General features: G+C 37.7%; 1 protein-coding gene across 1 annotated transcript in view; it reads left to right on the forward strand.

Moving 5' to 3' along the window:
- The first annotated feature begins 3609 nt into the window (after nt 1–3609).
- The window catches only part of ppp1r14bb (protein phosphatase 1, regulatory (inhibitor) subunit 14Bb), a 34223-nt gene continuing 14245 nt past the window's right edge, over nt 3610–23587 (forward strand). The window contains exon 1 of the mRNA XM_055051153.1: nt 3610–4243. Coding sequence (XP_054907128.1) covers nt 4043–4243 — 201 coding nt within the window. The 5' untranslated portion in view covers nt 3610–4042. The remainder of the gene's footprint in view (nt 4244–23587) is intronic.

Genomic DNA, 23587 nt, shown 5'->3' on the forward strand with positions numbered 1-23587 from the left:
CACACACAAAAGCAGGGGAAAGCTTCTTATTTCAATGGAGATTTACATAGAGAGTCTGGTCTGCCTCATTGTCTCGCACACACCGCAAACAATGAAATGCAAACTGACCACCAGCTCCCTCTGGTGGACAGAACATTACAGCTCTCATTTAAATTGCTTTTTTTTTAGAAATATTGTAGCGTGTCAGATCCCAATTGTTTTATATAATCAACTGTTATTTAGCCAAATGTTTTACCCTTCCACCATGCAGCAGGAAGGCTGAACAAAAGATTTGCTTTTAGAAGAATTAAAACATGAAACAAATCCTTGTTTTACTATAGTTTTATAATTGCACATTTATGAAAATATGCTGTTTCTAATGCAGTTTAATTAACTTATTACATAAAGTGTTATATTTGTATATTCATGTAATTGTTTCTGTGATAAATGTTGTTTTTTTATGAGGTGGACACCAGGAGGAGAACCCGTTGTAGAGATATAGCTGTTATGTTAATTTAAAACTTTAAACAACAAATTTGCAACTGAGTATTTGGACTTTTCTAAGGAAATAAAATAAACAAAAATTACAAGAATGAAATTGTATGAGAATAGAGTCATAATCCAACAACTTTACTCTCTAATAAGTTCATTCCTGTAATGCGATGACTCTTTCATAATGTTATTTATTATGTCCTTATCATCAGCAGGGATGTAAACATGTTTGTCGGGAGGAGTGACAGCTATAAATGCATAAATGGTTATAAAATAAGGAGAGGAAGGATCTGTGACAACGCTTTTTTGTGTACCCCGGATGCAGTTTGTCTGTCACTGAAGGAGCTCTAGAGTGCTCTGGAGTGTGCAAAATATGAAAAAAAAAAAAAAAAGATAGAAATGTTTTCTATTAAAGAACCAGTTGAACTTGTTCCAGCGCTGACGTTATAGGGAACATTAAAATACGTTCCGTTCAGAAGCATCGACGATTCGGTTAAACCACAGTTTGGCATCTTCTGCCTCAAGGCGCTTCGGCGTGACGAATCATGTCACATTTCTTACAAAAAAGCATCTTTAGATTGATAAAAATCTGTGTTTTTGAATTCTTGGAGACAAAAAGGCTTTGAAGATAAAACAGAAAAAAGTCAATGAGGAAAAAAAACTCATGTAGTAAACAAACCAGAATCTGATGCAATGAGCAGCTTCATTCTGTCACACACTGGCAGAAACAATGAGCTGCCCTGGAAAAACTTGAGTTTTCAGATCAGTGGCAGATTTTTTTCTCTCTCATGCTTCAAAGCATGGCTTGGCTCACCGAACCAGTCCAGGAAATGCCACTGCAGCCTTCCCAACATGTGTGTAAAATCTCTGAATTTTAGACAGTTTGCAAACAGTTTTAACGCAGATCAAACTAAACACATGATGGAATAACAGTATAAAACGATGAAAGCCCAATAAAGTGGAGTTTATGTGATTCTGTTCTTTTAAGGGCCTGGAATAAAAAGGTTGTTGTCAATGTTGGAGGTGAACATTCAGAGCTTGCAGCAATTTTCTGCTGCAGAAAATTGCTGCAGCTGTTGTTTAAGTTTTGTTTTTTATTCAAACGCTATCACAAGTTTACAATTGTCTTACTATTCATACTAAAACTTAATTTTATTTTTTATTTGATCATTTATCTACCTATATCTGTTTGTTGTGAAGCATTTTCATTGGCTGAGGTTGTTGTAAATGTGCTGTATAAACAAACTTTGACTTGATTCGAGTTTACCAGTCTGCAGATAATTTTCTGATCTAAACGTGTCTTTTTTAATATTTTTACAAGATTTTTTGGCCAGAAAAAAATACTATAGGGCTGGGTTAAAATTGATTTTATTCATTAGTCAAACTTTCTGTTTATGAAGGTTTAAATTTTGGAAAATCAGATGTTTTTTGCACCAATGTACTCTTTAAGTTAAGCTCAATTTAGTTGGTTTTGCATTCTGGCATTGCTGACAAAAAGAGCAACATAACAGTAGAAAACCAAACAAAGCATCTCAGTAATCTTGTTTTACAGATTGTATTTATTTCAACTTTAAGTTCAGATACTTGTGCAGAAGGAAAACCTGAAATAAAAGCAAGTTTTTGAAAATATTTGACATCAACGATTTGGCTTTTTTTTTTAATCTTATTTTATTTTGAAACCGTACCAAAACACACCAACTCATCATCATCATCACCTTCTTTATTATTTTGACAGAATCGATGCGTTTGAATAATGTCTCTCCCTCTCTCCAGAAGGCAGCATGTTTGTTGAGTTTTTCTGCTGCAGAAATGTGGGTGAAAAGCTGTGCATGTCTGAGCACACATGTCTAAGTGTGTGCTTACTCGACTGTAAGTTTCAGACCTTTCTCTGAATAATTCAGGTTTCATGTCTTGTTGCCATGGCTGTCTGTGAAATTTGCCCGGCAGGACACACACGTGCATTGGTATGAAGAAATGATAGATGTGAACACCCCCACCTTGCACACACACACACATGCAGACCAATAAAAGAAGTGAGAGACGGTGGTTGCGATTCACTCTCCCTGTCTGCACCTCCTCCCTGACTCCTGTTGTTATTCAAACTTTAGTTTCAATCTGCACGTCCAGGAAGGAGGCCTCCTGCTGTGACCACACAATGGACCCACTGTGAAGAAATGCGACGCGTTTCTCCTTTTAACACCTTATCGCTGCGGCCTTCGCCTGCTGGTGAATCAGTTTCATTTCAAGACCAACACTGAATACAGTTGTTCCTGCTGATTTCCAGCTGTGGTTCACATTGTAATCTTGGAAGAGAGTCAGGCTATTGAAAACTTAAGCAGCATAAAATATCTTTGGGTTTTATTGTGGTGTTTTGAAGTTAAAGTATGAGCTCAAGGTGTGAAACTTTCACTATATGCAGCACAAAAGCCAGCTGAATTATTTCAGACTCTTTAGCAGGTCTGATTTTTACATGCTGGGAAAATAAGTAAATTATCCACCCATCCATCCATCCGTCCATCCATCCATCGTACATTTTTGCATTACTCAATTTAAGCAATGATCCAGGATGCAATAATTTTGTAAAATTGTTGCAGCAATTCAACAAATAAATTGAACTATCTTCCTGCTCTGACTTCCTTCCCAAAAATTTAATACAAAAAAAAAAAAAGCTTTATTGGAAAAACATGCAATATTTATAGAAAAAGTATCACAGCCAACCTGTTCTTAGAAATTCTATCCGGTTAGAAATAACCTATTCAGAATCTGCTCGAGCCCCAGATTGCATTAATAATGTTCGGTAGAAAGAACAGAACTTTATTCAATATATTACTGATATAAAAGTGACCGCACAAAAACCGAAAAAGATTAAAAATGAACAAAAAATGAACCAAGCCGTCAGAATTGGATCCCGAAAAAATCCCCTGAAAGCCCACCACGCGCCTCTCCTCGGAACAGCGAAACGGAGAAGGGGTATAACTTTATTTACTGTGCTATTAAAATAAAACGACAGAATAATTTTACAAAAATAAAATAATAAAATTGCACAAAAAGCTGAAAAAAATAAATGCATGAATAATTCGTACACAGCAGAACCGAACCATGAGAGTCGGATCCCGGAAAAGAGCCGTAAAGCCCACCACGCTGCTCGGGGGGGCCAGCGGAACGGAGAGACCGACGTGCGATTCCTCTTTGTACTCAACCAGAAGAGTTGAGGCCGGCTCTACCTCCGCTGCCTTCTCCTTTTTTTAACAGAAGCAGGGAGCCTGAATGCTGGAAATAGCCCGATAAGCCGGTTACCCGTCCGCTTTAACCGCAACAGTCGGTCTGTCTTCGTGGAAGCGGGCGTCCCATGTCAGTGTCCCTTTAGCCATTTTGTACGACAAAAGGTCCAGCGACCGTTATTTTCTGTTTTCTTTCTTACCGGGGGGGATTTAAAGTCACACACAGCTATTTATTTGTGGATCACTCCCATTTTTGTCACACTTCCACACCTCCAGACAGAAGGGGGGTCCATTTTCCTTTTTTTTTTTTTTTTTAAGAAAAGAAAAATCATCCCCTGAACCGAGCGACAATGGCAGCTGTGACGAGTCCGGAGACGAGCCCTCAACCGCGGGTGTATTTCCAGACGCCGGCCGGCACCACGGAGGAACCGGAGACTCCCGTCAGGAAGCAGGGACGGGTCACCGTGAAATACGACCGAAAGGAGCTGAGGAAGAGACTGAACCTGGAGGAGTGGATCATCGACCAGCTAACGGACCTCTATGACTGCGAGGTAACGCAACCGAACCGAGCCTGTATTGATTAACCAGCCTGATCCAGAAGAAAGAAACGCGACCAGCCTCTTGGTTGCTTTTGGCCTAGCTTTGCTAATTTCTCAGACAGAACTGTTGACAAACCTGACGGACATGTTTGTGATTAAAGTGTTAAAGACTTAGAGAGTGAGAATAAACGATTGAAACTCTTATTTTGGGTGGTTTTTAGGAGCGATGTGGGAAAACTTCCCATCCTCTCCTACAGGTTGGCTAAATGTGGCACATGGTGCTTTATAGCCTCATCATGAAGCTGGCAGCGTGGCTCTTTGTTCTGATTGGCTGAAACCGGCTTAAAGCACACCTGAGATTTATTTCACTTTATTTAAATACACCCTGCTTTTCTGTATCTTTTTAATGTGGTGCTTTTAAAAAATTTAAATTAAACTTGGCAATGTTTATCGTTTTTTTTATGCCACTTACTCCAATTCCAGTTCTCGTGTTTTTTTTGTTTTTTTTTACTTTAGGGAACATATTATAACGTGCACTAAATTTATTGTTAGTATATGAAAAAAAAAAACAATTACTTTGCACCCAACAAAATGCTCAAAATAAATTCTGCTACCAGTTTTTTGTTTTTTTTTTTGCAGTTTTCAACTTGGATAATTAAACAATAATTTAACTTACTTATACAGAATTGGTAAAGATCCTCAATTCATTATCCATACTTTAATCAAAAATTTAATCAAATTCTTCATTTGATTATGAAAAATGTTTTGTTTCAATAAACTTTAATTGATGGTGATTAAAAACAAAACTGGCAGTCTTTTCAGAAATGTTAGGTTTGTTTTGTCATCAGTAAATATAATAAATTTGAAAATACATTATGATTAGATACTATCAGCATGTGCAGTTTAGTGATAGAATTTAAACACTTTTAAGCAAGTTGCTTCGTGTTGAAGAGTTTATGAAGGGAAATTTTGCTTTGGGTGTATTGGTATTGATTGTTTTTGGTTGTTGTTTTAAAATGTTCTCCAGCATCCCTTACAAGATTAAAATTTATTGGTCTTGCATTATTAAGTCATCGTCAGTTAGGCTTGGCACAGTTACAAATTGGACTGGAAGACATTTTAAAGGGCCAAAATAAATAACACAACAGAAACGACAAATAAAATGAATTACAAAGTCTATAAAAGAAGAAAAGGCAAGTTGAGACCGGAGCTCCAGACTGATGACTTTCTCATCTAGTATTTGGTAGAAAGAGAGAAAAACGATAAATCAGTTTAATTATTATTGAGCTAATTTTAACATATCATGCTATTAATTAATTTATTGCTTCCTGCGACAGGCCCATTATCAATATATTACTTGAAAATGGTCTTGCAGTAATTACTGGGACAATTTATCATCAAGCAAAATAAGTTATTGAGACAAGCCTGACCAGATGGGGAACCAAAACTTTGACACTAGTGAAATAATTGCAGAGGCCAATGTTGGCGATAAGGACCATTAAGTCAGTCTATGTCCTCCAATCAGGAGGAGAAAACTGGTCTGGAAAAATCAACTTAGTACCTGTAACTGGTCCATATCTTTAAAACCCACACTTCCCAGTCTTTCCCTGTTAGTCATAGCCAAAGGTGAGTCCTAACAAGGTTCTGAAATGCCTCATCTGACTGTAGAGGTCCAGTCATTCATGTCTGACCGGCTGTCTGTAGCCGAAGTGATGACTGGATATGCAACTGTCAGGAGAATCCTCCTTCACCTCATCAGACCGTCGGTCACAGTGACACATGCAGGTCCGTGCGGTTTCTCTGACGGTGGCAGCTGTGTGGTGTATAACTGCTGCCGTCAGTAGTTGGTAAGCTGGTGTCAGATCCACTGAGCTGGCTTTGACCCATATTCTGTCCACAGTTTCTGGAGTACGGAGACTTACAGGGCCTGAAGATGGAGTCGGACAGGACGGAGCCAGGCTTTTACTGACTGATAATAATAAAATGATGATGGGAAAACTATTTAGTATTTCCCTTTTAGGTAACTGTATGTGTGTGACTACATGGCATAGAAATTATAAAGCACTCAAACAAGGTTTCCCCCAGAAAACTTGCTAAACCTGGTGGTTGTGGAGCTCAGGCAATCATTCATCTAGCAGTGCGCCGTGTTTTTGAGTTAAAAAATGTTTAAAGTTGAGAGGAAATTCGAAAATATCCCTTGATCATTATGTTTTATTGTAAGAGCAATACCAACTATAAAGTCTTAAAAATGCAAACATTTAGAAACAAATGAAAGGAATAAGCAATATTTAGCCTGGCGGGGTCACAAGTAAAGCCTGGTGGCCCGCCAGACTTATAATAAACTGAAGGAAACCCTGCTTGAATAATTTTTCCATTTTCCATTTACTTCTTTTTGATGTCATTTGCTTAAAGAAGTGTTATTTATATCACTAACTACATTTAATAAAAGTCTGAATAGATATGCACTGATCTACATTTTTCACTTCTGATACCAATACAGATTAGTATCAGCCAATAAAAATGTTTTTAAAAAATTGATAACTCTGCACCAGAGCAGCACAATGAAAATAAACCAATAGCTTGACAAACTCGGTCAAACATGTAAAAACAACTTTAATTTGTTCAGTCAGTGCAGTTAGCAGTACAACAGCCAATGCAAAATAAAAAATAAATAAATTGAAACTGACAAAAAAAATGGTTGACTTGGTAAAAAAAAACACAAAAAACTGTAACAAACGTTCCTTCAGATATTTCGCCTGGTTTGAACATGCTGAACATAGATGTTGGACTATTTTCTGCAAGTAATCGTGTAATTAGGGGAAACGTTCAGTCTGAGTCCAGACTGCAGCCTTTTGTTTCTCTGACATTGTCCATCCTGTCTCTAAAGCCAGCAGAGAGGATTAATGGGCCTAAAGAGGATTTGGAAATCAACATGCTTTGATTTTCTGCCAATAATATCCTCTGCAGACCTTTTATTGTTTATGGAGGTTTCAATGCACTGATAATCTGTAAACAGATAAAGTTCCCAAAAGTACCTGATATGATATACATGGGATGAAACTGTCAACTCTATTTCATCCTTTCATGTGCATTATCAGCTTTTAGTTGAATTTATGTGACAGTTGCCTTATTTCGTACTTCAGGACTCACATTCTTGATTTGGTGGTGTCCATACTCGCCACCCCTCTTCGTTGTCCCAATCCAGTCTGAGCCGAGGCTGTTAGACAACAAAGAGATTAATTTACAGTCGGTTCACTGACGGAGGCGCGCTGGGCTCAGTTAGAGTGGGAGATGTGAAGCACGTGCTGCCGAACAGTAACTGGAGAGGAACCCCAGTTTCAGACAAACTCACTTAACCTGCATCTACATCAACCAGCAATATCATCAGGAAAAATCCTGTTTTTCCTGATGATATTCTTTTAAAAAAAACTTTAAAATAGCTTGAAATTGGTTTGTTATGAGCTGTTTAACATTCATATTATCAAAGTAAAGATGCCGGTGGTTTCTGCCGGAGTTGCTATGGGCATTTAGTGGCACAAATCCATGGCAACAAGGTTTGCTAAATGTTTTTGTGGGTTAACCAAGCACTGCACTGAAAAAACACAAAATCTTACCAGGTACTTTTGGTCTGGTTTCTAGTGCAAATATCACAGTACACTTAAAATGAGACAAAACTAACCAAGTCACTTTTTAGCAAGAAAAAGGAGCTTGTTTTGAGTTGATAATTCTTTAATATTGATGAAAATGTAACCGGGGAAAAATGTTTCTTGTAAAATTATCAGCCAATGGAACTAGAACTTTTTCATCAATAAGGAATTTCTGACCTAAATCAACCTCCAATGTCTTACTAAAAAGTTACTCATTAGTTATTTTTGTCTTATTTCAAGTGTACCAGTACATTTACACGAGAAACTAGGCCAAAAATACTTAGCAAGATTTTGTGTTTTTGGAGTGTGAAGAGAAAAACCTCATCCCATTTAAATCAATTGCAAGATGGACAGATTTTAATGATGCATTGGTTGTATGTTTGACATCCAGATTTTAGCATATTTTCATCCATTGCATGTGAAATACAATGTGAACCACATAACGGATGGATATGTGGTTAAAACTAGTTGGTGCTTAGTCAACCAATATTTCTCAAGTCCGCTGCAAAAATATTCATACCCTTTTGACATTTTTTGGTTTTGTCACTTTATCACAGCCTCAAATGTATTCTCGATAAACAAATTGTAATCGTTTGCAAGCATTTGCACAATCTCTGCTGCATGGACCATGTGGTAGAACCATGGTTTGCTTTGGTTGGTTTTTTGGAGCATGTCTGCCTTTAGAAGCTTTTCAAACAACAACAACAAATTGGTAGTGGTTTAAATCGTACTCGGCAGGTCAGACTTTATAAAGAGTGCCGATTGTGATCGACCAGAAAACTGCGATCAATGCATCGCTTCTTTGATCGGTGCAGTTGAAGCTGAGGTTGTCTGTTTATGGTGGTTTAGCTTTAGGTATGAACTCTTTCACATCCTCTTTGTTCCAGCAAAACAAAGAAAGTCATAAAATCTCTTTTCTTTTAAATATGTTCCCCATGTGTGAATCAGCGTTCACAATCAATCAGTGTTATTTTTGGGGCTCATCTGACCAGAATAGCTTCCTCTTTATACCAATAATGAAACTCCTGGTTTCACTGGATTTTACTTTAGGGTAAAAGGGGCTAATACCACACTTTTTAGGTTTTATTTGTGTTTGATTTTCCTTCTATGCTATAGTTATTCACCACTAACTTAGAAAATATGCTAAGTTAGGTTGTAATTTGACTAAACTTTTAGGTGATGGAAGACCTTGCAAAACCCATTTGGACCTTCGTCCCAGGTGCAGTTTATGAAGAGGTGCCTCAGGTTATCTGATAGGTGTGCTGTGTTTTTGTGTTGTGGGAACAGCTGCAGCAGAGCCTCCAAATGTGTGGAAACCCACATTCCCCAACTCTTTGTTTATTTTTAAACCCAGCCATGCTAGCTTGAAACCAGAAACCCTGAGCTAGCAGATAACAGGCAGGAAGGGCTTCTTTATACGCTACTGGTTTGTAAATATTGTCCAAATTTTGTCCTTCGTTGCCACCCTTTCAGTGGTTTGGTATGTGGGTTCTACATGAGCTTCACAGCCTTCAGTCTTTGGGATGCTTTTAGCAGAACCATCAGATTTCTTCATCATTTCCATGGCAGTTTAACTTTTTACTTCTCCTAAAAGGACTGGTTTGCTTTTTCGTAAGTGTGCAGGAAACCAAGCAGCAGCTACACGGTTAACAGTGGAGCGAGTGGGCGGACCCTAATCTCCAGGGTCCAACGTGGCCACACAGTCGCAGATGGGAATACGAGTGAGAACAGAGGCAGGATTGGTTAGCAGGAATGCAATGGACGGGGGAAGAGAAGGGGAATACGAGGGGATGGAAAAAGGAGAGAGAGAAAAGAGTAGGAAGAGGCTTGAAGGTCTGAGAGGGAGAAAGTGTTTCTTTAACCCTGTGACAGAGCACAGTAGAGGCAAACAAATTAAATAATAGTTATAAAACATGTCGTCTTACTTCTTGTTTTTTTAGTTTCTTCCGATTTTATTCACAATGAAATAAACTTTCTGGCCAGCAGTAAATGACTTCCTGTGCAGAAGTCCTTCTGATCTGGTTAGAAACCAGACGGGAACGTTTGGCGTTATCCATCTCTATAAATCTAATTTTACCCTTCAAGGTTTTCCCAAATGAGTCATTAGTCAGGGAGACTATTGAAGCTTTTAGCCCCAGTAAGGCAAAGGGCTTTAGTTTGTCTCTTTAAAAACCGATTATCTCCTTGATCTGCCCTTCCTTGCGTATACGAGGATCACTTAACACCAAAGTCACTGGAAATTAGGCAGTGTTGAAATCTTGGAGCACTGTACTTAAACCCAGCTGAACGCTGATGAAATACATGCCTTGAGTCATCGGATCATAAATGTTGAAGCACAGAACACCTAGCTGTCTAAAAACAATCTTAATACTCAGCTAAATAACCACACACTGAAAATGTAAGCGTTAATTTGAGTACATTTGTCAATTATTATCCATGCTGTTGACATTTTGAACAGCATTTTGGCTTTTTCTGTAACATAAGAGGAATTTTCAACAATGAATCTATATCTTCATCATAAGAAAATTTGGGTCAATATTAGGACAACAGCATATCAAGAAAAGATGTCCAATGCAATCATACTGGCAAATTTTGTAATAATATTTCTTACGATAAACAAACAAAACATCAATGCAAAGCGTATTAGTCTACGTTGACACCCAATTCTGATTTTTGTTTTTACTTTTGCTTGTTCGGTCATATTACTGATTAAATGCGACTGCAATCAGACTTCGGTATGAATTTACGACCCACATCCGCAGAAAAAGAACACAGGCATCAAATAAGAGCACTGTCAATGGAAATAGTAATGATGTTTATGAATGAATTTTGAATTGTCACAAGATCATATCAAGACGAAGGAAGCTGACAAAATGAAAGCACAACTAATAGCAATGTCTCTTTGTGGCCTGTCAGACATTTTTATATCTGGATTTATTGTTTCCGCTTCTTCTAGGGCAGAATTATGTCCTGTGAATGACTTAAATGTCATTTGAAATGTGACATGACCATTCCAATTGCGGTCAAAAAGTCAGATATTGGCTGCATTTGCGTGCTGTGTGAACGTCGCCATAGACACCAGATATTGAGTTGCATGTCTCAAATATTCAAAAGAAAAAGCATCTTTGGAAGATGAAACACCAATGTGAAACTGTTGGCTATTGCAGCCAATGTCGTGTAATTTTTAATTTTTTTTTGCTTGGCGCTAATTGGCTGAATCCTCAAGAGAGGAAATAAGGAAGACAGTAGACGTTAGCTTCTGCTGTGGTGCCAATTCCGTTTCTTAATATGCGAATTTGTCCATATTAAGGTATATTTAGTGGTTGATCTAATAAAATAGACAACTATTAGCTATTTTCAGGCGACTGGTTGTCAATCTGTGAATACAGGGGTCCGCCGTATTCACAGATTGAATACTGCTGTTCTCCCAAACAACTAAATGGCAAATAGATGGTGTCTGATGGCTGTTATGGAGATATGGTGACCACAAGACTCCACAATCTGCTGAAGATATAATTGTTTTTAATGTACTTTAAATCAAAATGTTCTGCGTGAGCCACTGCAGTCAATCCTGCATGTCATAAATCCAACAGAAAGGCACTTCAAAGTGAGGTAATGCCACATATTTAGCAGAAAGCCTTGCAATAAACTGGCCAAAGGAAACGTGGCTCTTCCTTTGGAAGAGTCAACAACAGAAGAGGAAATGAAGCTTCTCACTGAAGTGATCACTTCATGTTTCAAATAACATGAGCACAGTGGCTCGCCTTCCTGTAAACGTGAACTCTGTCTCTACATGCAAATCATAATTCAAACTGCCAAATTTTTGTTCTCATGGTAATTATCTTAGTTTGCATCAGACGTTGTGGTATCCTCCTTTAAAGCGCACAACTTAAAGGATAGAATACCAATCAGTGTTGCCCTGCTTCACATGAGGGTGACTACAAAGAGAGGTTGTTGCACAGCGGGACTAAAAGACTCCACTGTGTCTGAGGAAGCTCCCCACACACACCAACACACACAGATGGGTGCACACACATGTTGCAATGGGTTACATGTGGTCCTACATGTTGAACACACAGTTGTCTTTCTGTTTGTCTGTGTGGAGGGAGGAGGAGAGGTGACTCAGCACAAGCCGCAGCCCAACACAGTCAGTGACTGAAAGTTTTTCTTTTTCAACACTGACTGGATGTGCGGCCATATTAGAGAGGTGGAAAACAGCCAAGGATATTGCGAGCGAGGCAGACCAAGCATGTGTTTGGGTCTGTGTGTGAGCAAGAGGGGAAGGAAGTTTAGGACAACAAATAAGTTGAGAAGAGTAGAAATAAACCAGGAGTTGAGTCATTGAGATGAATATTTAAGCTTTCAGTCACAGGAAGTGAAGTGAAGCACAAACAGTTCATAAAAATACCAACTTCATCAACAGATCTTCACACTGTGACTGAGGTTAAACTACTACAGCCATGCAACTATTACTGCTGAGGTTTTACAGCCTTAGTAAAATAGCTCAAATTTTTTTTAACAGTTATGTTCAGTAATATCTTTGTTAACTGTTGCAGAAAGATGTTTAATCAGAAAGAGGTTATATAAAACAGAAGAAACCCCCAGAGCGGGGGAAGGCTAACCGCTCAGTGTTTTTATCTTATTTTAAACCACGTAAATTGAGAATGTTCTATACCTGCAGAGTGTGAGGATGAAACGGCGAATATCAACTGTCCACATCGGCACAAGAGGTGGCTGTTTTTAGTTTTTCACTCTTTTCAGAGACAAAAACATTCGTTTAGGCCTGTCATGATACATTTTTCTGGATGATACATTATCCTGAAAGTTATTACCGTAAACGATTGTTGTTTTCAGACCATTTTCAAGTGAAAATAATGATAGTGGAATAATAATGCAAGAACACATTCTCAGAGATTAATAAACTTTAAAAATCCTAATGAGCATTTAACACTGGAAGACATTTTAAATTTCCAGAAATAAATTAATAAAACAACAAAAATAACAAATAAAGTGAATAATGAAAATCATCCTTAAAAACAAGGGAAAAGCATCAGACTAAAGAGTGTTTTTTGCATTAAGAGAGACAAAAGAAAAACAATAAATCATACAAATGGAAATTATTGAGATGGTTTAAATTTATTATGTGATTAATTGATTGTTTATTGTGATAGGCCTAGTTATTATGTGACAAACTGCAAAAGCACAAAAACTTACCAAGTATTTTTTGTCTTGTTTCTAGTGTAAATATATTAGTACACTTGCATAAGACAAAACTGACATATAGGTGTAACCTTCCAGCAAGAAAAAGCTTGGCTTATAATCAATAGTATTGATTTTAAAAAATACCATCTCAACTAGCAGATTATTTCACTGATAATACTTTTCTCTGTGTTACAACTAAAACCTTGTAGATGCCACCATATTCTGCTGACTGATGAGTCAACAACACCAACTAACAAGGTAAAATCCACAATACAGTGTTTACTGAAACTGACATAAAACTTAAATTAGAAGTGGGGAGTTTGGAGATGACTTTTACCACCATCTGCTGCAACTACTTGTAAATACTTCACGATATCTCCTTTTTTTTAGGTAAAAGAAAATGAGTTGAACATCATAAATAGTGTATACAGTAAGCCTCTGAGTTTAGTACAATCATCTATTGTCTTGCCATTGTGGTAAAATTATGAGACATAAGGAACGTCTTCCAGCAAAACTAATGCTCACAGACACTCCGTCCCATTGTTAATGTGGAAACCTGTGGAAAAGTTTAAGGGATATAAATACATTTGCAAGACACTGTATGTTGGCTTAGAGATTATGGAGAGTAAGTGATGACATGTTTATCGACCTGAGAAAGACTATTGATTAGATCCTTTCTGTTAGTACTTATAGGCAGTGTGTGTTATTTTAGTCGGTGTTATGATGTATTTTCATTCATGAACATAATGAATGTTAAGAAACTCTTTGTTTTTCTGTAGTTACACTGAATCAGACTCAGTTTGAAGTGTTTTCTGTGTCCTCAGCAAAGTTCTGTTTGTAATGATCAAATTATTATTCAGTTAAAACTATAAATGCTATTTTCTCCAGCTGTTCTGTAAGAGTTTCTGAGCATCTTGATGAGGCTTTTCAACGGCAGTATAATGGTTATGTAGTGTGATATGCAGGTGTGTATTATCACCGTAAGTGGCTCCAGGATTTTGTCTCTTTAAAGTACTTATAGAAGACAGATGAGCGACTTTTTGTTGGCGTGTTTATTGGCCTCTCAGTTTTTAATCGTCTGAAAACAATAAAGCGACCAAAACTTGTTTCTGTCGGGATCAGGAGGCAGGGATCATAAGTCTGGACTCCCTCTGCCAGGGGTAACACCGATCCACTCAGCAGAGCTTTTCTTTTCCCAGGAGGAACATCATAGCCAACATCAGTCAAGCTGTCAGCGGTGGAGCTTTTCAGGTTACGGCTTTATTCAGTCTCTGACTTTGTTCTGCTCGTATCTTTCTGAGAGCCAGTTTTATACTGCATGAAAGCACTTTCTAAAAGGATTTAATGCGTCATCATTAAGAAGATGTACAAGCCTCACTGGAGTCAGTGAGACGTAAAACATTTACCGCAAAAAACAACATGGGTTTAGTGTTTGGTGGTCATTTTAAAATAGTAGATGTATCTAAAAGGAGCTGCCCTGATTCATCTGTTTAACGCTCCTTATTGACTCCTTGGTGTGAGTTATGTCAGCAAACACTGGCAAAAGCTAAAGTTATCCTGCATTGGAAACTCCCAGTGGTATCATGTCCGCAGCTGAGTTGGTGAGTAGGTGTGAAGTGAGGAGTGGAGTAATCATTATTGTAGCCAATGGGTTGCTGATTTTTGCTCAGTCTCACTGTTGTGTCATGGTTAGACTGTTTTTATGTGTACATATATATAATTTATTTATTTAATGGGTTTTAAGTCTGTAGAACCTGAACAAAACATCAGCAAGATGTAGATATCCCTTCCTGACCCCCATCCAAAAATAAAATGGCGGCTGAAAGTTTGTGAAACGCTGCAACCTTTTCACATGACTATGCAGAATGTAATAATCTAATAGAGGCACCAGCATGGTGCCCACATGGGTCAAACAAGGTTGCCAGATCTTAACAAAAGTTTTATTATTATCAACTACTCACTCCTAAGAAAGTAGGTGATCTTTTTGACAACTATTCGTCTCTGAGAACGTTCCGGAAATAGGAATGGGAAGTCACACTTCCACATAACGTTCCGCATTTTGGGACGCATAGAACCAATTCCAAGAAATCCGTGGAATTGGTCTCATTGGAATTGGTTTTCAGTATACCCAGATTTGTAAAGTGTCCTAATGAGCCTGATTAGACTGTTTGACTTTGAGGCCAGTTACCTAAAGCCTTGTTCTTCATTCGACAATCTCTCTGTGGTGGCTCTGAGATAAGAGATATTCCCACCATGTGGTGTGTTGAGAATGATCTGGTCCGTTTAGAAGGACGTTGTGACCCCACCAATTTAAAATCTAGAATATTGGATTGCTTTGGCCTGATATTGCAGCGTCCTTGGTATTCTCCAAGAATAATCAATCACATAGCCTATTGATTGCACTGTGCACCCAATCAGAAAGCGAAATGACAGAAACATGGACGGGAATCCCCAGTGTAGAAGACAAAACATCCGCCGCGGTGAAGTAGACGGGGGACGTCACAGACGTCTTTGTATTGTTTGCTCTCTGTTAAATATAGTTCAGAAACTCCCTCCCTCTCGTCGGCCATGTTTGCTTACTCTGAACTTATGTTTGGTCTCAAGAGGCTTTGCGATATTTCCTGTCTGACATCTGAATATTCGCGGGAGGAATCTGTACAATCTGTACAACCAAACTCGTGATAGCAAAACATTTTTGAATCGTCATGCATGATGTGTCAAGTTTCAAAAATCAACCGTCAATTTTAAAACTTGTTTTAAATATCGACACTTGTTTTAAACACAGTTCCAAAGGCAGAGATGAGAATATGCTGAAGTTGATTGGAGGAAAAAAGGTGATGGTGATAGACGCTTCACTCAGTTTTGAAGTGATATAAAAAGCAAACCCTCTTAAAGTTTGAGTGTGTTTAATGTTTTATTTCAACATGGAGTTTTATTTAGTTTTTCTCAAACTTTTCTATTTTTTTTTTTTGTTTGGGTCTTCTGAGCCAAAATAACAATATGCCTTGTGTTAGAAAAATAAAGTAAGTGATCCTGTTTCAAGGTCATGTAAGACCAGAAGATCGGCTTAAAATTTGTACAGCAGTGAGCAGGTTTTGGTTTTTTGATTCTTTAAATACACAGAAAAAAAATCTACCAGGGAAAAATTTGTTTCTGCACAGAGTTTGAGCCACAGGGGAAAAAATGTCAATGAATATTAAAATTAGCTTTAAAGCTTTAGTCTTTCTGTTATATGTAAAAGTTAAAAAATAATGCAATTTCTAATTGAAAGTTTGACCTCTGTTGTCTTAAATAATCTACTAATTACATGTTTCAGTGATACACAAAACCTAAATTCATTCACTCAATGTAATCCACTGACATCTTCCTCTTATTGGCTAAATATAAAACAAACAGCGCATTAGTGGGTCAGATTATCTGTAGTGTTGCAAAGGTTTAGGAGGTCAGAAACTGCTTTGATAGCTGATCTGTATGAACAAATATGTCCTCTGTTCTCATTTCAAATCCACGAGGATTAAGTCTCAATGATATTGAATAAAATGGTGAACGTTACTCAGCATATTACTTATTTACCAACTGATAGGAATAACATTATCAAGACGCAGGGATGAATCTTTCCCGGTCTCCTTTCCTGTTAAACCTTTTCAGAATAAAAGGAAGCAGTGTTTTTAAAAAATGACGAGGCTAAATGAACGTTAAGCTACTTGTTGTGTTTGTGGTTCTTGCCAAGAGTGACATAATGATAATCTGCAGTAATCCCTGTTTGTATGCAGTCGTACTCTAATCTGCAGGTAATCTCCTCTTTCCGTTCAGTTCCAGTGATATTGTCTCTTCTGCACGTGCATATGTCTCTTTGTCTTTCAGTAAATAGTATTATTATGAATCGTTTATGCTTCCTGTCCACTCCTCAACAGGAAACTGAGGGTGAAGGTTCACCTTTCCCATCACACGTTTTAAAATAATATGTTGTGGTATGGTTATATAGCCTAACAAATGTTCCTGGATGATAAATTGATCCAGATGTTACTGCAATAAATGTTAATATGGTCATTTTGAGACCATTTTAAGTAATATAATGGTAATGGCATAATTATGCAACTACACCCTCTTAAAGATCAGCAAACTTTAATTTCTAATTAACATTTACCACTAAAACTGGAAGACATTTTAAATACCCAAAAATAAATAAGTAAAATACACTAAACAACAAATAAAATAGACACTTAAATCTCTGTAAATACAATTGTCTTACAATAAAGGGGCTAGTTGAGACCATTGAACCAGTTTGAAGACTTTTAGTCATCCAGATTTTGGTAGCAAGAGAAAAACACAAGAAAGACAAATAATTTTGCAAATAGAAATGATCAAACTCATTTGAATTCATCATGGGATCAATAGACTTATGTATTATTCTACCTTAATCTACTGTTTAACATTTTCTTTCACTTAACTTTCCCATATTGTGTAATTTTATAACCCCAGACCTCCATGTATTTTATTGGGATTTTACTTGATGGGCGACCAACCAAACAGACATGATGATCAGGAGAGTTTTAATCAGAGAAACCTCAAAGCTTCACAACTCAGGTTGCAGAATCTGTCGCTAAAGCCGCCAGAAGTCATGTACTCCACAAATTTGACATTTATGAAATCGTGTTTGGACTATTTAGTGGAAAACTAACTATGCAAATCACCCTGAACATCATCTTTACCATGAAACATTGGTAAGGATGATGATTTTCATCATCAGGGACTGGAGAACAGTGGACAGTGGAGCTAAAAACAGGACAATCTTGGATAAAAACCAGAGAAAAGCTGCAAAAGACTTCAGTCGAGAGCAAAGGCTCACACTAAGTATACAACCAGAGCCACACTGGAATGGTTCAGATCAAGGCATGTTAATGTTGTAGAATGGCCCAATCAAAGTAAAGGCCTAAATCCAATTGAGAATCTGTGATTTGAAAATGAATGTTTGTCAAAGAAAACAGGGATCATTTCAGTCTCTGGTTATGAAAAGCTTATAGAGACAACTCTGCCAAAAAACGAACTGTCCTTCCACTTCACAACTCAGACCAACACAAAGTTGTGCAATCATCTTAAATCCAAATAAATCTTCACATACATCCAGTTTTTGGTTATAATGTGACAAAATGTAAAACGTTTAAAGGCTTGAATGCTTTCCCAAAACCATTCATCAGAAGGGAAATTCTAAATACAAAATATTTTTAGTAAGAGAAGCTGAATTAATTAGCTTCTTCATAAGACATTGTGTCATTGCTGTGTGAAGGAACAAATTGAACAGGACAAACTCTCAACCTTGAAAGCTTTTCACTTTTGATCTTCCAATGCACTGCTTCGGTGGAGCATTACTTTACAAATCAAACCTTTGATTGTTGAGCTTTGTTCCTGTTTCTCCACTGTCTCAAATCAGAGCAGATGCCATCGTTTATGTGACTCCGGATGGTAACCAGCACAGGCAAGTCAATTAAATTGAGTCCCAATGCCATGCTGAATGATAATCAATACTACAGTTGGCAGAGCGCAGTTGAAGACATCACCAAGAGGATGTGACATATCGGCTGGTGTCACTGCAGACGGGGAGTTTCTGTGCAGATGAAGCTGAACTTATCAGTAAATAAGTTGGTTGCTGTCAGAGGAAGTCGTGCAGAGGCACATATCAATTCCTGTACTCTACATGTAGAAATGCAAATACTCTCTGGGATAGACGTGATGGTAGAGATGGATCTGCTTTGCCTGCAGCAGTTTGAATATAACGTCTACAATGTCATGTTGTTGTGGTTACATTACCTGTGTTCCTCTGTTTCAGGACAGTTTTATTAATGTCCTGACCAAACAGTCATGTTATGCTCACTTCTGTGTTGGGATTTGACCTGAAGGAATATTTCAAATGCAATCAGCCAAGAACTGATAGTTTAGCCTGATCGTCGTTGGGACTTTAAGATGAATTAAAGTCCAATTTAATTAATCAGTGAAATTTCTACTGAAAAATCTCACTGAGTTGCTTGATTCAACAGGCTTTGACCAATGACTGGAAACTCAAATGTTGCTTGACGATTTCTCGCATCATAAAAGCCCAACTAGACCACGGTAACAGCAACACTCTTCACTATAGAGGCGGTTACTGAGAGAAAAGGCAAGAGTCTGACATTTCAGTAGGAATTCAGTTAAAAGAAACAACTTTTTTGTTACATTTCAGCTTTAAGCCTGGGAAAGCCAAATTATGTCATTTCACTGACAACGGCACAATTTGAAATTTTCTAACAATGCGGACAGTCAGTGTAGAAAATTGTGCTGATGTGCACAAATACCAACAAGCTCATTGGTGTTGCCATGTTGCTACTATTCACTCTGTTTTTTTACTTGCTAACATGTTGTGTAGTGTTGTATGAGTGCTGTAGGTGCCCTACACTGCCCCCTAGAGTCTAGGAGAATATTGGCTACAAAAGGAAATGCTGAAGAAGCAGCATAAGCCTGATTCAGATCATTTCTTTGTGAAATGTATCGACAGCAAACATCAGCAAAACTATTTACCAGGGATGGATGATAAATTGATTTTATGAATTAAAATTAAAACCATTCATTCAGTGTTTGAAGCTTCAATTTTGAGACTAACTGGATTTTTAACCAACCATCAGTGTACGTCTTGGCTTTCCAGAGTGATTTTAATCAAATACAGTATTGTTTGACATGTTTTACAATTTCTATTTAGGTCAGCTCACAGAATGAGTTATTGAAATAAAAGCCCATTTTTAAAGATATTTAGTGTCTTTCTTTTTTTAAGAAAGAAAAGTGAGGGAAAAATAAATTTAAATCAGAAATAAAATTTTGTCTAAAATAATTTGAGATTTTATTTTTAAGCTATTTACCATTTTAAACTTTTGCCATTTTGTTTGTTTTGTACCTGAATGTTGTTGGAGGAAAAAGCGTGATCTGTCAGAAGACATCAGTTTGTGCCAATCTGAGTGAATCATAATCACCGTTTTCATTTCAACTCCCATGTTTTCCATGTCGTTCTGACCCAGTAAGGATGAGAATATGCAAAACAAAACAAATTATGTGTACAGTGGCTGTTTGCTAATACGAGATGCTAAAACTTTATCAAAACTGAATATCAGAAATCAGACAAATCTCTATTTTTAGGGAATGAGCTCATATCAAATTTCTGCTTCTGTTCGTCTGACTCTTGCCTTCATGCTCTTGTTGAAAGCCTTTACAGCAGCAGGTTTCCAGCCCTGGCAGCGCTGCACCGTTGCCAAAGCAGTACCAGTTTACCTAAGGCAAGTTGTTACCTCCCAGAGGGACCAGCACTGCATCTTAGCTAAGAAGCTCCAGCATAGACGTCTCCAGTGAACACATAGAAAACCTGCGGCCCGTTCAGAAAGCACAAACAAGCTGATGTGTGAATCGCTCAGGTGTCCAGAGATCAGACACGTCTGCTGCACAGCTGGTGGGCAGGTCAGGGTTCAGCTGGTCTGTGTTTTAAATACTTTGGGTATAATCTGTGTGTTTGAGACGTAAGCCTGTCACAACAAGCAATAAATCAAGTAAACAAATGATCAATTAAAATGAGAACAATCATTTTCATTCGGATGCTCTCCTTTAATGTGGTTTATAAGCCGACATTTTGAGAAATGCTGCAAACATTTGACTCCCAGTATGAAGTAATCAGTTTGCACAACCTGTCTGTCTGTTTTCCCTGTTTAAGCTGAATGATTGTTATTGTTTGTCTGAATAATTTCTGGGACAGAATATCACTTTGACACAAAATGATAACTTTGAAATACTTTGGCAAATACTGCAAATGTTACGTTTACTGAACTGGACTCATCACATGGAGGACAGTGTTGCTTGTTATCAGTTAGGTTGATTCATCTGTTATCAATAACTCTGGGTTTTTCCCTGAGTAAGATTTCTTACTATCATCTTACTCAGATGATAGGAAGTAAATCGCTGCTTTTGTCAGTTTTATGATTGTACAAGTACAGTTTGTCTTCAATGCACTGATTATATCAGCGTTAGCCAGTTTTATGTGAGGCTTTGTTTAGATTACCTGCAGCCCGTTTCCCAAAAATTCTGAAATGACTAACTCAGCACAAGGCCACATTTATATATAAACAACTCGGAGCACTGGTGCAGAAATGAAGCTTCTGGTTGTTCCCTTAATGAACATGGAGGCTGTTTTTATCCTGAACATAGGGGTGACAAATACATTTCTGTAAAGGTATTTGGATTTCAGCAAAAACACAAGTGACAGCAGAAAAAAATATGTAAACAATATGTGGAAAAAAGCAAAGGAGGAATACTGGGAACGATGACCCAGTTTCAGCTGCGAAAAGCCTGTTCCACCTCTATAAGAGCCAATTCATCAGTGACCTGAATGTGTTTCATTGTAATTTTGACAGTACAAAGAACAATCAGTCTCTCACCAACTCCATCTCTTCATGTCTAGTAACACTGAGACTCTGGAGGAAAACCAGCAGTTCTAGACCTCGTTTTATATCCGGCATGGTTGTGATCTTTCATCACGACTTTTCACAAACATTTTCAACTTATTTCTACAAAATCCCAGGTCCAGAACAATCAATTATTCTGTTTACCTCATCAAATCTCTGTTTTTGAGTCAGTATTTTGAACGCTTCTCCTACTGACTGTTCCAAAACTTTTCTGCATCAACATAAGTTTGCATAAGGAGGAAAGTGATCTATCATTGTTGTTGTGAACGTGACCCTAATATGGTACATTATATAAGTAAACCAAGAACTGATAAAAATAGTTTTATTGCTACTTTAAATGTCCTACAGGAGGAAGAGCATTTTGTGCCTCTTCTGCCAGTAGAAAATCTTTTCTTTACTATCATATATGTAAATCGTTGGTTAAGCCTCTTGAAACCTGTCATTTTTAAGGAGAATGAGAGTTTCTATCGGGATATCAAGGTTTAGTTAAAACTAAATCAGAAATGGAGTACCACCTGGTTGTGTTCTTACACCCCTTCCCTTCAGCCTCTACAAAACTCCATATTTTTCATTAAACCCGGTTTTTAGCTTCTCTGCACTTTTACCACCACAGTTAGGCTCATACCAGAACAGAAAAGGTTCTGGATCTGTTTTAACCTCTTGCTACCAAACTTTCAAGTACAGATGGTGCTGTTCTGTAAACAGAACCTTCATTTGTTCATGATTGTGGCTCTGTTGCTTGTCTGCCCACCCTATGGAGTCTCATTTTGGTCCGAATCAACTTTTTAATGGTCATGATCCATATTTCACTACCATAGGTCAATCTGTCAACATATCGGTGAATCCAGAGCATCATTATTTGGTTTTGCCCATTTTACTGCAGATCAGGCCTCAATCTTCTGATATATGAACATGTTTTGCAAAGGATGTAAAAAATAAATTTTTGTTGATCCTGTGGTATAACCTCGGGTTGCATAAGTCCTATGGCATATTAGAGTTTTGGTAGATAGAAAAATAAAAAATCTTCCAAAAAACTCAAAAATCTTGAGATTAATCTCAGAATTTTTTTTCCATGTTTCCTTTTTTTTTTTTATTATTATTTTATTTTTACAATTTTTCAACATTTGGAGCTCAGAAATGTCCTTCCTTTCTTTAGAAATGAGTTTTTTTGCAGAAATTTGCTCCTCCTTTTTTATTTTCCTATCGACAATCACCCTTACATACCGTCATACATCCAGTATGTTCCTTGTAAGTGTTGTGGCCCAGCGTCCTGTCGTCAGACTCTGAGTTAATCTGCTTCATCTTCACACTACAAAAAGTTTTCATTTCATTGTCCAAACAGATACAAACACTTGTAGGGTGTTAAATAAAGGCAATACATTTACTGTTTATATTCTAAGCTGTTCTGTTCAAGCTTAAGTTGAACAGAAAAATCCTAATCTAAAGGTTAGAAAGAATGAAGGAATTAGTGCCGACTAAATGAAGGAAATGCTATTTTCCAGCTTCTGTTAGTGCTGTGAGCTGGTTATGGAGGCCGCTCCGGTAAATCTGCTTGGCCTGCTGCTCTTTCTGTCTGTTTTTTATTTGATTCAAAACAGGACATCATAGTCTTCCTGTGAGGAAGTACATCCAGCTGATTAGACGGGCAGCAGATATGAAGATTAGCAGCCTGCAGAAACCGAAGGTTCACTTCAAACACAAGATGTTGGGCTAGATTAAGTGTATTGCATTGGCTGTTGTTCACTGTGGTTTATGGCTGAAGGCGCCGTGTGATGCCAGCCGCCACTTAGATTAATTACCGAGACACATAAGCATACAATATGACTGATGTCGCTCAGTCAGGTCCAACCTCGAGCATATTCAGCCAAACAATATCATTTCACTTCCCCACTTGTCTTCCAAGGTCCTGTTCCCAGACAGGAAGTAGCTGCTCAGACCCTCATAGGAGGGCAGGCAGGAGCATGTTGTTCATATAAGCCCTGCAGATTCCTGATGAAGTGTGTATGCGGCAGAAAGAGATATGAAAGATGGAA

This window comes from Poeciliopsis prolifica, unplaced genomic scaffold (genome assembly GCF_027474105.1).
Source record: "Poeciliopsis prolifica strain line A6 unplaced genomic scaffold, Auburn_PproV2 SCAFFOLD032, whole genome shotgun sequence".
NCBI lineage: Eukaryota > Metazoa > Chordata > Actinopteri > Cyprinodontiformes > Poeciliidae > Poeciliopsis > Poeciliopsis prolifica.